Genomic DNA, 14,081 nt, shown 5'->3' with positions numbered 1-14,081 from the left:
TATGGGATAGTCAGGGCTTCAAGGTAAGATGGAGTAGCATTGTGAACTGCCTTATGTGTTAGGGTAAGAACCTTAAATTTCACTCTAAATTTGATCGGGATCCGGTGGAGAAGACATAAGAGAGGGGTAGACCTATCATACCTGGAGGCCCAGCAGATGACACGGGCCGCAATATTCTGCATAGTTTGAAGTCGTTTCAGATTAGGTTTTGTAATACTGATATCCTATATAATAATTCTCACCTCCAACGTTCTAATGTGCCTGGTACTGTGGCTCCCTCGGAGGTGGTCTGCTAGGCAGTTTAGAATGCACTGACGTCAGTGATGTCACTGACAGCTGATTCCAAGGCAAGGGGAGGAGTAGGGAAACACGCGGAGCATGTTTCCCTACTCCTCCCCCTGCCTGGGAAACAGCTGTCAGTGCCCCCCCTCGGCGCAACACCCAAGCCCCTGCCCTGCAAAACCGCGAGCCAGGCAGGGGGAAGAGCGTGTTTCCCTACTCCTCCCTCTGCCTACCAATCAGCTCTCAGTGCCCCCCCTCTCGGCGCAACACCCAAGCCCCTCCGCCCTGGCACAGCACCCAAGCCCCTAACCCCCCTCGACGCATCACCCAAGACCCTCCCCCCGGTGCATTACCAAAACACCTACCCCCCACCCCCCTCGGGCACATCAACTCCCTCGCCACCCGCAGCCGCAAATACTAATGCTGTCCGGCCGCTGCTGCTTCTCCTGTGGAGCAGCAGTGGCCGGTACAAAAAGAAAAAAGCCAAAAGATTTTTAACCTGAAACGCGGCTCCGTAGACAGCCATCTGGCATTGGCTGTCGTCACTGCAGCCGCTCCTCCTCTCCCCTCCACGTCACTGCCCCTGCAGGAAGACCCCAGAGGAGCACAGCGACGTCAGAGGGGAGAGGAGGAACGGCTGCATAGATGACAGCCAGTGCCAGATGGCTGTATACGGAGCCGTGTTTCAGGTTTAAAATCTTTTTTTGGCTTTTTTCTTTTTGTACCAGCTGCTGCTGCTCAACAGGAGACGCAGCAGCGGCCAGACAGCGTTAGTATTGGCGGCTGCGGGTGGCGAGGGGGTTGATGTGCCCGAGGGGGAGGTAGGGGCTTGGGTGATGCACTGGGGGGGGGGGGGGGGTAGGGGTTTGGGTGATGCGCCGAGGGGGGAGGGGAGGGTCGCTGGACATGGATGGCTGGAGGGGGGCATGGGGAGGGGAGGGTCACTGGACATGGGTGGCTAGAGGGGGAGAGGAGGGTCGCTGAACATGGATGGCTGCGGGGGGGGGAGGGAAGAGGGAGGTGGGGAGGGGCTCCTGAGACCAGATGGGTGGCTGCAGGGGAGGGCAGGGGAGACAGACGGAACGCTGCAGGGGGGCAGGGGGAGAGGAGGGTCACTGGACATGGGTGGCTGCAGGGGGGCAGGGGAGAGAGGTGGATCGCTGGACATGGGTGGCTACAGGGGGGGCAAGGGGAAAGGAGAGGAGGGTCGTTGGACATGGGTGGCTGCAGGGGGGCAGGGGAGAGGAGGGTCGCTGGACATGGGTAGCTGCAGGGGGAGAGGAGGGTTGCTGGCATGGGTGGCTGCAGGGGGGGCAGGGGGAGAGGAGAGTTGCTGGACATGGGTGGCTGCAGGGGGAGCAGGGGAGAGAGGAGGGCTGCTGCACTTGCGTGGCTGCAGGGGCAGAGGAGGGTTGGTGGGGAGGGGGTCCTGAGACCAGATGGGTGGCTGCAGGGGGGGAGACAGGAAGGACGCTGCAGGGGGGGATTACCTTGCTAGCGCCCGTTTCATTTCCTATCGAAACTGGCCTTTTATACTAGTAGATAATAGTGCAGTAGTCATAGCATGTTGTGATATAGGCATAGGCTTTGAGCCTACCCAAGCTACATAAAACTTTTTAGTCCATTTGGCAGAGCGATTTTCTGTTTAGTAAAAGAAATAGTAAAAGAAATATTTTCTCAAAAAATAACAAAAAAATAGGAGGTTTTTTGCATCGCCTATGATGATGAAATAGTAGCTTTTGCCCCATTTACAGCTGTGGGAGAAGCTTTCTCTTGAGGCGTTTTTCCTCCTTTTTTTGAATGACTTTTGCTTACATTTTTATAACTGAGTTCTGTATTTATACATGAAAAGTTATTTGATTGAACCAGTTCCCTATTGATATCTTTAGTTTATGTCGTGATATAGGCATATGACAGAATCCGTAAGGACTCTTGATCTATTCAGTTTCTGATTGAATGTAACTGTCAAAGATAATAAAATGATTTTTTCACCACATCTGAAATCTGACAACTGAAAGTGAGAGTGGAGTCTATAATCACTCCTAAATATTTGAAAGAGGTTACTGAGGTGATCTGTACATCAAATAATATGGGAATTAGTGATGTCACTGAATTATGTGCTGTTATCCAGGAGGTGAAAGTCTTATCTGAGTTTAAAATCAGATGGTATTCAGGAAACTATCTGGCAACCGCACGGAGACAGTCCTGGATTGGTTTAAAATCAATGGAGGAAGGATTCACATAATGAATTAATATGAAATCAGCATAAGAATATGAGTTGATCCCTAAAGACTGAATGAGTAGGGCCAATGGGCTAACAAACAAGTTGAACAATAAGGGGGATAAGATTGATTCATGCGAAATTCCACATGAGGTGAAGCGGGATTGTTAAACAGAGGAGTGCTGCACTACTCTGAAGGAACAAGACAAGCAAAAAGGAGGAGTGATGCTCACGTAACCATGAGCAATGAACAAAAGTGAGGTAGATCAGAGGAGGATAACAAAATAGTCTTTATTGGAAACAGCTAAAATATGACCCGACACGGCCATGTTATAGCGGAGTGCTTAAGAAGAGTATGAACAAGGTCCTGACTAAAATCCTTGGATTATCCTCTGTTTGACGAAAGCGCTGAAAAGCAATAGCTGTTCTACTGGCAAATGTCAGTGATGTGAGTGCTATAACAGCAGAGATTCATCCGGCCCCAAGAGGCAGACCTTCGGGCTGAAACACGGCCGTGTTGGGTCGTATTTTAGCTGTTTCCAATAAAGACTATTTTGTTATCCTCCTCGGATCTACTTCACTGTTTTGCTCGCTACTCTGAAAGAACGACATTCGAGAAAAGAAGTGAACCACTTGTATACAGTACCAGAAATACCAAGTGAACATAAAAGCTGCAGTAGAAGGTTGTGATTAAATCAAAAGCTGTGGATAAGTCCAGTGAGATAATCAGAGCAATATGACCTTGTTCTAATCACGTGTGCAACTTGCTTAGAAGAGCTGTTATTGCAGTCTGTATTGTAACCCTGCCTAAAACCAGATTGTCTTGGATGTAATGCATTAATAGATTCTACGAATGACTGGAGTTGTGAAAACACAGTTGTTTCTAGTATCTTTGACAGAAATGGAAGATTAGAGACTGGACAGTATTTGTTCAGGGAGAGGGGGTCAAGAAAAGCTTTTTTTAGACTGGGCCTAACCAGAGCTTCTTTTAAGGCATTTGGAATAGATCCCTCAGTAAGAATTTTTACTATCATAGAGTGAAGATAGGGTATAGGGTCTGGAGAACAATAAGTAGTAGATAAATTTGACAAAATTTTCTGAAATGATGTGAGAGATGGAGGATCACATAAATGCCAGGATGCTGATAGGCTTGAAGTGGGAGCATCATATAATGCATCATTAGTGGAAGAAAAGGTTGCTAGGAGATTGTCAATTTTGGTGACAAAAAAGGCTGCTAAAGCATCCGAGTCCAAGCAAGGTGAAATATTCCTTGACTCCGGTTGAGTTTTTTGAAGATAGAAAAAAGTTGTTTCGATGAGTTTGAAGCTTGGCGGATTTGTGTGGAAAAACAGGATATTTTAGCCAATCTAAGTTGAGTCAAGAAGTAGTATTGACATTGTTTACATTTGTTTCTTGATTCTTTCGTTCTCACTTTTTGCCACTGATGTTCTGCCTTTCGTACTTCTTGTTTACAGAGTTTTAAATCAGGGTGATACCAGGGTTGGGTCTGTTTTGACTTGGTCATAATGGTCTTTATAGGGGCAACATTATCTAATGCTTCCGCCAAGACAACATTCCAAACTGAGACCTGATCCTCCAGTGGATGGTCTGAAAATTCTAGAGGGAAATAATGGGACAGAGGTGAAAGAGAGAGAGAGGGAGGGTCTAGACTCCCCAGACATCTGCTTTCAGTATTGGATGGCATAACAGTTAAACTGATTTATGAAATAATGCTTTAAAGTAAAGAAAATAGTGGTCAGACCAGGAAACTGGCATAGCTGGAGGACTGGTGCAGTTTATTGTATTAGTAGAATTGGTCTTGATTACATCAGAGTATGGCCTGCCATATGGGTAGGCCCTTTAAACATATTGTGACACTCCAATGTCATTTAGAAATGTCAAAAATCTAAGAGAACGTGGTTGTGTAATGTCATTGAGATGGAGGTTGAAATCACCCCAAATCAAAAGGTTTGGAAACTTCAGAACAGCGTCTGCTAAAGATTGATATACAAGTTCCCAATCATCAGCACTTAGTGAGGGGGGCACAGTTAAAAAGAAGAATATGAAATGTAACTGTTGAATTTATCTCCAGTGGGAGAAGCTCAGTGTATGGGAGACCATGAACAAGAAATTCCTTAACCCTTAGAGAGGATGAATGAATATATGCCAATCCACCTCCCCTTTTACCCACCCGGGAAGCATAACTAACTGAGAAGCCTTGAGGTAAACAGTGAAATAGATATGACTAGTTAGAGTATATGGAGAATCAGTCAAGAAAGAACATCCTGAGGTTTTTGAATTTTTCCAGGTCCCCAGTTGTTTCTCCTGTGGAGATGGTGTGTAAATACTTCTGTGAGTTTCCACAGATACCATCTGAAAATATGCCCCCTCTTGTAAGAACTCAGTATTTGACTTTAGGGGGGGAGCCTGGAAGTTCAACCCCAGTTGGAGAGGAGAGAGATGGCCCAGATGAATTGGATTTAACAACTTTTCTGGAAAGCTCCTTGGAGGTCATAATAGCTAGGACAGCTCTCTTTGGGGGTCTTTTACTAAGGTGCGCCAGCATTTTTAGCTCACGCTAAATGATGAGACAACCATAGGAATATAACGGACATCTCAGCGTTTAGCACCAGCTGATTTCTAGCGTGAGCTAAAATGCTAGCACACCTTAGTAAATGACCCCCCTTAGTGATTTTTGCTTTGGAACATTTTAGGGATTATGTTTTGAAATTATACTTTTGTCATCTTTAATGATCAGTTTCTTGGCTCTAATATTCGTATATTTCCTGATTTATCACAAGTGACACAGAAGCGCAGGAAAGAATTCTTGGCTCTTAGGCCTAGGGTTCTAGCTTTGGATGCCACATTTATTGTGAAATTTCCTGTTAAATTTTATATCACATATTTTTTTGTAGCCTAAATAATTGATTGATTTTATTGTGGCCAGGGAAGGACTTGGTGTACTAGTAAGCTCTGATGTAGCACCTTAGAGGAAGATGCGAACCAGCTGCAAGTTTTTCTTAGTTCATGCTGCCTCCTTTAGATATTTTTTTTAAATAATAATTTTCTGAGTTGACCCCTATTCATTGTGGACTAAATTTGGTTTGTTTTTCCTTTCTTTTCTTTGATTGTATTGGAGTTTTCTGATCCTTTCAAGTTTATGGATTAATATGTACTTGATGTTATTGGCAAAAGTATAAATAAAAAATTCTGTATGTCTGAGAGAAACGAAACATTTGAGAAGTCAAGCTGTTAGAACCAAGAGAAATTTCAACAAGACAGAAGCCTTAGATTCCTAGGAAAACATACGTCAGTTACGTAAGAAGAGTTGCCTTTTAGTTTTGATCATTTTAGCATCTTTTATCTATACAAGTTTCCCAGTTTTCAGTGCCATCATTCTATCCTATTACTATAAAGTATTATGGATCTTATGGAAAATGGAAGGCAAGGCATTCTTTGAAAGATGCCCCTCCCTCTGTGCTAATTATCTTTCCTCTCGCTGCTCTTCTTATCTAGATCCTCTCCAAAGACTCTGTAACTACGAATGTGGATGGCGTTGTCTTTTATAAGATTGAGAATGCTATCAAGTCAGTGGCCAACGTCTCAAATGTCCATGTAGCTACTCACCAGTTGGCCCAGACCACACTGAGGAATGTTTTGGGCACACATTGTTTGTCTAGCATCCTGTCTAACCGAGAAGAGATTGCCCATAGCATTCAGGTAAGCTGAGACTGATTCAAAAAATATAATACATTTGATTCAATTAAGGACTGCCTATTGTTACATTTGAGATTAGGGATGTGCACAGTTAAAAGGTTTTTGACTCATTTCCAAATTTTTCCAATTTTTTGTTTTGGGGTGAAATCTGGGCATGGCCAGCTCACCATGGTTTAACTGGGCAGGAACCTCTCCTGACTGGTTAAATCAATCTGAATATCTACCCCTCAATTTTCAGGCATTCTCAGTGTTGAAGATATACTTTTTAAAAACATTTTTAATACCATAATTTTTATGAACGTTTATAGAAGAGCAATACAACATCACCCACAGGTTAAAATGATAACATTTCAAAGCACAACAAAGTTCTCCCTTTTTGTAAAACCCTCTTCCCTACTCCAAACTCCCCCCCCCCCCCAAGAATTGAGTTGTGTCCTAAGGACCTCTATCCAGTAGCATAGCCAGCGATTAAATTTTGGGTGGACTGGATGGGCACAGACCTCTTTCCTCTCCACCCCGCCCGCCCGCCGCCGCCGCCGCCACCACATTTTGTGTCCACCCGCGACCACCCCGCCCGCGACAGCCCCCTGCACTGACCTGAAGCGCGTTCTCCCTCCAATCCAGCACCGGCGATCATAGCCAGCCTTCTACCACGTCCAGCGCGCGTCGTTGGAGCTTCTTCTCAGGCGCGTCCCGCCTACTCTGCAACTTCCTGCTGGACGTGGTAGAAGGCTGGCTATGATCGCCGGTGCTGGATTGGAGGGAGAACGCGCTTCAGGTCAGTGCAGGGGGCTGTCGCGGGCGGGGCGGGCCTGTAGCAAAAGTGGGTGGGCCTGGGCCCATCCAGGCCCACCCGTGGCTACGCCCCTGCCTCTATCAGGGTAAACCTCTTCGTGGAGACACAGTCTAGCAAGTTCCTGATAAAGAAACTCAGAAAGAGTAAAATGAATAAATCCAAGTTAGGTGAAGGTAACATAGAACTCACTCCCCAACAGAGATGTACTTTCATCAGAACCTCAAAGTTATCTCAAAGTTTTGAACAAGTTCCTGAAAGAAAAATCCATAGTCTGTTATTGAGAGAGACTTGGAAGAAGCCACTGCTGTCCCTGAGATTGGTAGCATGGAATGTTACTGCTATTTGGGTTTCTGCCAGGTACATGCTACCTGGGTTGGTCACTGTTGGAAGCAGGATACTGGGTTAGATGGACCATTGGTCTGTCCCAGTATGGCTATTCTTCTGTTCTTATGTTTTAAAATTCAGGCACAATAGTTTTGTGCTATACCATGCTTATATTCCTCCTTCTAATTCTGCAGTTTTATTTCCTACCAGGCCATACTTGATAGTGCCACTCATGAGTGGGGCGTCAAAGTAAGCCGCGTGGAAATCCGAGATGTGCGTCTCCCTTTGCAAATGCAAAGGGCTATGGCTGCTGAAGCAGAAGCTACTCGAGAGGCAAGGGCTAAGGTAAGAAAGAGGGCTGGCCCTCATCAATCAACCCCTCCCCCACCAGGAAGGAACCCCGTGAAGCCAACACTATTCCTTCTTTCATGTCTGCCCAAGAAGTTGAATTTCTGACTAACATTCACTCATTGACTTTACAGAAAATCAAAACAGTTTGAACATTGCCCTGTTAATGTCACAGGGAGTGATCTCAATTTGCCTTGTTTAAGGTTTTAATTTCTTTTGTTTTATGTTATAATTCCAACAAGAAACATTCCTATTTATAAAAGAAGAGGGTGCCATGGACCTCCAGTAGTATTATATACTAGTACAGTAGATCTATTTGTCTAAAGTATGTGGATTTCAGTTAGGGTGCCACTTAACTGGTTCTTTCATAGACAAACTCCATAAATGGTGGCAGATAGATACAGTAAATGCACTAAAACATATTACAGTGCATGGAAAAGGATCACCCTCCAATATAGCTTTTTCAAAATGATGCGGATTTTAAGTTAGGTGCTGGTTTTTGCTCATTTATTGCTTGCAGTGGATAGTTGTGTTAAAGCATGCTTTATTTAAAATTTGCTTTACTTTATACTGGAGGTTTTTGTTTTAAGACCAATGGTTGAGACTTGGACCGTGATAATTTCAGCCTATAAATTTAAGATTGTTTGTGTGGTCTCTGAAGTCTCTTTTTCCTCCATATTTAAGTTGGTGTGAAAGAGATTTACATTGATTTGACATTTTGCATTAGTGGATATTATTTTTGCTACCTGTGGAGATCTTTCCACCTTCTGAGAGATTGGGGTGCAGTGAATGGAAAAGCCCACACCTAGATGGACAGTTGTGAGCAGACGTGTTGAGGGAGGGGCAGAAATGGTGACTAGACTGTGCATAGTATTGTTTCAGTAAACTTTATTTTTGGAACAAATCAATTGGAACAGATGTCTCTTTTTCTGAATTGCCAGATGGTTTTTTAAGCCCCAAGATCCCATACTCCTTGGAGTTGAAAGAACCTTAGGGATCTTCACTCATTGTGCAGTAACCCAGCAGTCCCCAGATCTGCCCACTGGTCCTGTCCTGAGGAGGAAAGGGTGTTCCATTGCTATTTAGTGTTTCATAGCAGTGTAGTATCAACTACTTCAATTTAATTGTCCTTTTAACAAAGGGAATATATAATAATATAGTGTTTTTTTCTGAATATTCTGCTTTAACAGAAGCAAAATTGAAGGAGTTAGATGAGTGAAGAGATAAGGAAGGGAGGGAAATTTCCAAGTTATCCATATCCATTCTGATTACAGGTTCTTAGATGAAAAATTTATTGTCCACAGCTAATCAAAATATCCTATCAGCTGTATTACACGCTGCTAACCTGATACTAATAAATATTTTTATAGAAATTGCTGGGCTATTATGCAAAACCCATGAATATTGTTAGCACTGGGGTGTTGACCACATAAATGGTTTTCTTCAAATCTGCTGATATATAAAACATACATTTTGATCCTATAATTCACTATATGGGTAGACTTAGGACTGGGTTGGGGCGGGGTGAGAATTTATATAAATAGTTGTGATATTTAGCCATTATTCATGTAACTTATCCATATCTCTTTATTACTGTTATTTCACTGTTCAAACATCAGTTTTATGGTAACAATGATAAATGTAAGAACACCAAATGCTAACCATAAAAACAGGAGGAGCAGGTCCACATCAATACCCTCAATACTGGGTGAATAAGAAAATATATTCCTTTCCAGTAATGCCAACCATTTTGCTAATGTAAGGGGAAAAGTGCTGACATGGTCAGATTCTGTATCTTACTGTATGTAAGAGTAAATTTCTCATAGGGCACTTAACTGTAAAAGCATATTCATACTTTTAACCCTACATTAAAAGAACCAATCTTCAAATGCAAGGTATCCGTGTACTTTGTGTTTGAATATTAGCTTGCACCATGGCTGCAGATTAAAAATGGAAGCATGTGCAGCCCGCCTACAATGCATAATTTGAAAAAAAATTAAACCATTTGCATAGTGCATAGTTTTCAAACATATCCCTGAAGCACCCTTTGGAAGGCCAAAAAGATGTGCATAGAGGGGCATAATCAAACAGAGCGCCCAAGTTTTCATGAGGGTGTCCTCGCAGGACAGCCCCGTAAAGGGGTGGGGCAACCCGTCCATCTTTTGTTTCGATAATACGGTCGGGGACACCCAAATCATGAAATTTAGGTCGACCTTACAGATGGTTGTCCTTAGGTCGTTTTTGAGATGGTCGTCCCCAGTTTTCGGCGATAATGGAAACTGAGGATGCCCATCTCAAAAGCAACCAAATCCAAGCCATTTGGTCGTGGGAGGAGCCAGCATTCATAGTGCACTGGTCCCCCTAACATGCCAGGACACCAACCGAGCACCCTAGGGGCACTGCAGTGGACTTCAGAAAAAGGTCCCAGGTGCATAGCTCCCTTACCTTGGGTGCTGAGCCCCCCAAATCCCACAACTGTACACCACTACCATAGCCCTTAGGGATGAAGGGGGGGCACCTAGATGTGGGTACAGTGGGTTTCTGGTGGGTTTTGGAGGGCTCACATTTACCACCACAAGTGTAACAGGTGGGGGGGATGGGCCTGGGTCCGCCTCCTGAAGTACACTGCACCCACTACAACTGCTCCATGTACCTGCATACTGCTGCGATGGACCTCAGTATGGCATTTGAGACTGGCAAAAAAGTATTTTGAAAGATTTTTTTGAGGATAGGAGGGGGTTAGTGACCACTGGGGGAGTAAGGGGAGGTGATTCCCGATTCTCTCCGGTGGTCATCTGGTCAGTTCGGGCACCTTTTTGATGCTTGGTCATGAAAAAAATGGGACCAAGAAAAGTTGGCCAAGTGTTCATCAGGGACGCCCTTCTTTTTTCCATTATCGGCCGAGGACACCCATCTCCTAAGCACGCCCTAGTCCCGCCTTCGCTACACTGCCGACACGTCCCCGTGAACTTTGGTCGTCCCCGTGATGGAAAGCAGTGGAGGGCGCCCAAAATCGGATTTCGATTATGCCGAATTGGGCGACCTTGCGAGAAGGACGCCCATCTCCCGATTTGTGTTGGAAGATGGGCGCCCTTCTCTTTCTAAAATTCACCTGATAGTGTCCCACATATGACTGATTTGAGAGGATTCACTCTTATTCTTACCCACTTTAAGAGGGTAATTTTATAAGGGGTAGTGTAAGCATGTTTCAGGTGCCCATTCTAAGTAAAGTTTATAGAGAAGGGTCTACTTGTCTTTATGAAATACTAGTGTAAGTGTCAGAAAGCATGCTCACATTGCAGGCAAGGACCTGGAGAAGGTGAAAATGTCCACGCCTGTTACTTTTAAGTGTATGCACAGACTAGCATTTTTTAAATAATCTACATGCATAAATGATTGCTCCCGGAAAAAGAAGAGGAGGAAGGGTCCCTCATGCAAACGTGAACAGCAAAACAAAAAAGTGAGGTAGACTCAAAGAGGATATCAAAATATAAAAGTCTTTTATTCTAGAAGGCATAAAACCGACCGTGTTTCGGCACAAAGGCCTGCCTCAGGGGTCAAGTGGATCTCTTGTGTTGAGAAGACAAAATTTAAAGAAGATGTGAAGATCCTGGCTGCCGAACCGCTGTGTGATCCCCAGTAGGAAATTCTTGCCGTAATGCAAAGGACGCTTTGCCAGCATAATCAATTTTGATATCCTTCTTGAGTCTACCTCACTGTTTTGTTTTGCTGCTACATGAATGCTCCACCATAACTGCACCCCTGTACACGTATGCCAACATGTCAATGTGTATACTTTTACACTTCAGTCAGTATTTTGTAACAGGCCATTTTTGTGCCTTGAGAATTAGTTTACTTGAATGACCTCCAGCAGTTGCTTAAGTCTTTGAAACTAGTCTTCATCATGATTCTCAACATGTAACTGCATTGTAATTCTGCTATCGCAGCTGATACTTAATTCTTTGAACCTTTCAGGTGGTAGCAGCGGAGGGAGAGATGAATGCTTCCCGAGCTCTCAAGGAGGCCGCCATGGTGATTACCGAATCTCCAGCGGCACTCCAGTTGCGTTACCTGCAAACTTTGACCACTGTCGCTGCTGAAAATAATTCCACAATTGTGTTCCCCTTGCCTATTGACATACTGCAGAATTTTATTGACAGGAGCAAATAATCTTCCATGCTTCTTCTGCATTGCTATCCCGCTTTTTGGAAGCTTAGCCTTTTAGTGTAGGTTCTTGTTTGGCTGTGATGAGTCTGGAATACTAGATCACATCGTGAATATTGATCACATCAACGATACTAAACAATATCAATGAAAACTAACTTGTCAGGATTGCGTACACCTTTCAAATGTGCTTTATTTCTATTAACAAATTAATCTAAAATAAGCCAGTTACTCATATATTAAGGTTTGTGACCTGGAAGTAAAATTTAGTGGATGCATACTGGCATTGGATGCCTACATTCAGTTTTGCTTCTAGTAAGTTGACTGCATTTTATTTGTGCAGCTTGCCTTAAAATTAAGGCTTAATCCACCAGCATAGAAAAAAGCATTATTCTGCAGTGTGGGCAGTTGGCGGTATTCTAGCAAAAAGCTCCATGTAATAAAGCATGTTTGTTTATATACCTATTTAATTAGGACTTACCATGCTATGTACATGTATTTACAGAAGGTACAGTTAAATTTTTGCTTTCAGTAATGTGGATGTTGAAAAGGTTTAATGTCATGTTGGCTGCAGCCTACAAATTCCCATGTTAACTGACTTTTTCACTTTTGGCTAATTATAATGGAGGACTTCTTTTCCTTTTAACTCTGGGTAAGAGAAAGTGTCTCCCTCCGAATAGGCAGTACTCATCCCTTCCCCTCCCCACCTCAAACATTCATCCCAATGGACATTCCTCTTTATATGCAATCCCACCCTTGAATGGGCAACATCCCCTGGCTCAGATGTTATGCTGTGGAGTGTGTGTGGTTGTGTTCACTGCCATAGGCCAGCCCTCTGGAAACGTGTCTTATTATGCTGAAGGAACTGGATTTTCATAGTTAGGAAAGACATCGGAGTTCTCTCTACTCACACAGTTGCTGCTGGCAAATGACACCACTGGGGACACTTCACTTTATAATGTAATGATGTGAAGTGGCAGTGGAGTGAGCAGGAAGGTTCTGATGTCCCTCAAGCCCCTCTGGAATGGTAAGGCATGGTTCCAAAGATGTGGGGAAAGGATGAGGGGAAGGGGGTGGGGATTAATACCTATGTGGGAGGATGGACGCTTTTTGAGAGGTGAGGATTTGATCGTGTTTGAGAACTTGTTCCTATTTATCAGGGTGTTATTGGCACTGAAAGGTGGGTTTGGGGGCAGGGCTTCCTTCCTTTCATCATGGCATGAGGGAAGATGAAATCCCCTTTATTGGCTGACAAAGTGAAAGAAATGGGTAGCATGGCTGATTTTGGCCTGTAGCATCCATGGTCCAAGGCGGGTGTTAAATTACCAGGCCCACAGTAAATATTGGGTGAAGGGTTCTGGGTCATGTTTTTCATGGACCTCGCTGTCTGGCATTTGGCAGCATGGTATGGGCTTCCATAGGTTATTTTAAATGACAGACATCCATCCCCATTTCTCAGGAAACGGGGTTAAACAAAGTACTGGCCTTTTAGGCTCATCAGAAAGTTTGATATCCAGTCCAAGGTTTGAAGTTCTGGGAGGCAACACAATGCTTTGGCAGACAAATTTATTTGACTGTTGACATTTTGAACTATTTAACTACATTTTTGGAACTAATCTTCTATACTCAGATAAACTAAAATTCACATGGATTATGAAATATACTTTCACCACAATTCATTGGTGTACATTTCAACTTTGTCATGCAAAAAAGTATAAGGAAAATGAGCTAAATTAGCATAGATATGAAACTTGTGAACAACGACTTCTGTTTCCAAACTGTTTTAGCTACTTGCTATTTATGTATCTTTCATAAATATTACTAATTACCGTCAGCTTTGATTGCAGAGGAATGTGATGGTCTAGGGCAGAGGTTTTCAACATGTAATTAAGCTTTGGAATTCGTTGCCAGAGAATGTAGTATAAGAGTTAGCTTAGCAGGGTTTAAAAAAGGTTTGGCTATCTTCCTAAAAGAAAAGTCCATAAGCCATTATTAAGGTGGACTTGGGAAAATCCACTGCTTATTTCTAGGATAAGCAGCATAAAATGTATTATACTGTTCTGGGATCTTGCCAGGCACTTGTGACCTGGATTGGCCACTATGGAAACAGGATACTGGGCTTGATGGACCTTCAGTCTGTCCCAGTATGGCAACACTTATGTTTTTATGTTCTAACCCAGTCCTCGGGGCACACTCAGCCAGTCAGGGTTTTTAGGATATCCCCACTGA

General features: G+C 43.6%; 1 protein-coding gene across 2 annotated transcripts in view; it reads left to right on the top strand.

Annotated features, from left to right (window-relative positions):
* STOML3 (stomatin like 3) overlaps nucleotides 1-13,803 on the top strand; it is a 39,181-nt gene extending 25,378 nt beyond the window's left edge. For both annotated transcript variants that reach the window (XM_030200410.1, XM_030200409.1), the window contains 3 exons: nucleotides 6,020-6,223; nucleotides 7,551-7,685; nucleotides 11,664-13,803. In XM_030200410.1, the coding sequence (XP_030056270.1) occupies nucleotides 6,020-6,223; nucleotides 7,551-7,685; nucleotides 11,664-11,858 (534 nt within the window). In that variant the 3' untranslated portion in view covers nucleotides 11,859-13,803. The remainder of the gene's footprint in view (nucleotides 1-6,019; nucleotides 6,224-7,550; nucleotides 7,686-11,663) is intronic.
* The last annotated feature ends 278 nt before the right edge of the window (nucleotides 13,804-14,081 follow it).

This window comes from Microcaecilia unicolor, chromosome 4 (assembly GCF_901765095.1).
Source record: "Microcaecilia unicolor chromosome 4, aMicUni1.1, whole genome shotgun sequence".
Classification (NCBI taxonomy): Eukaryota; Metazoa; Chordata; class Amphibia; order Gymnophiona; family Siphonopidae; genus Microcaecilia; species Microcaecilia unicolor.
This window is presented reverse-complemented; position numbering and strand designations above follow the sequence as displayed.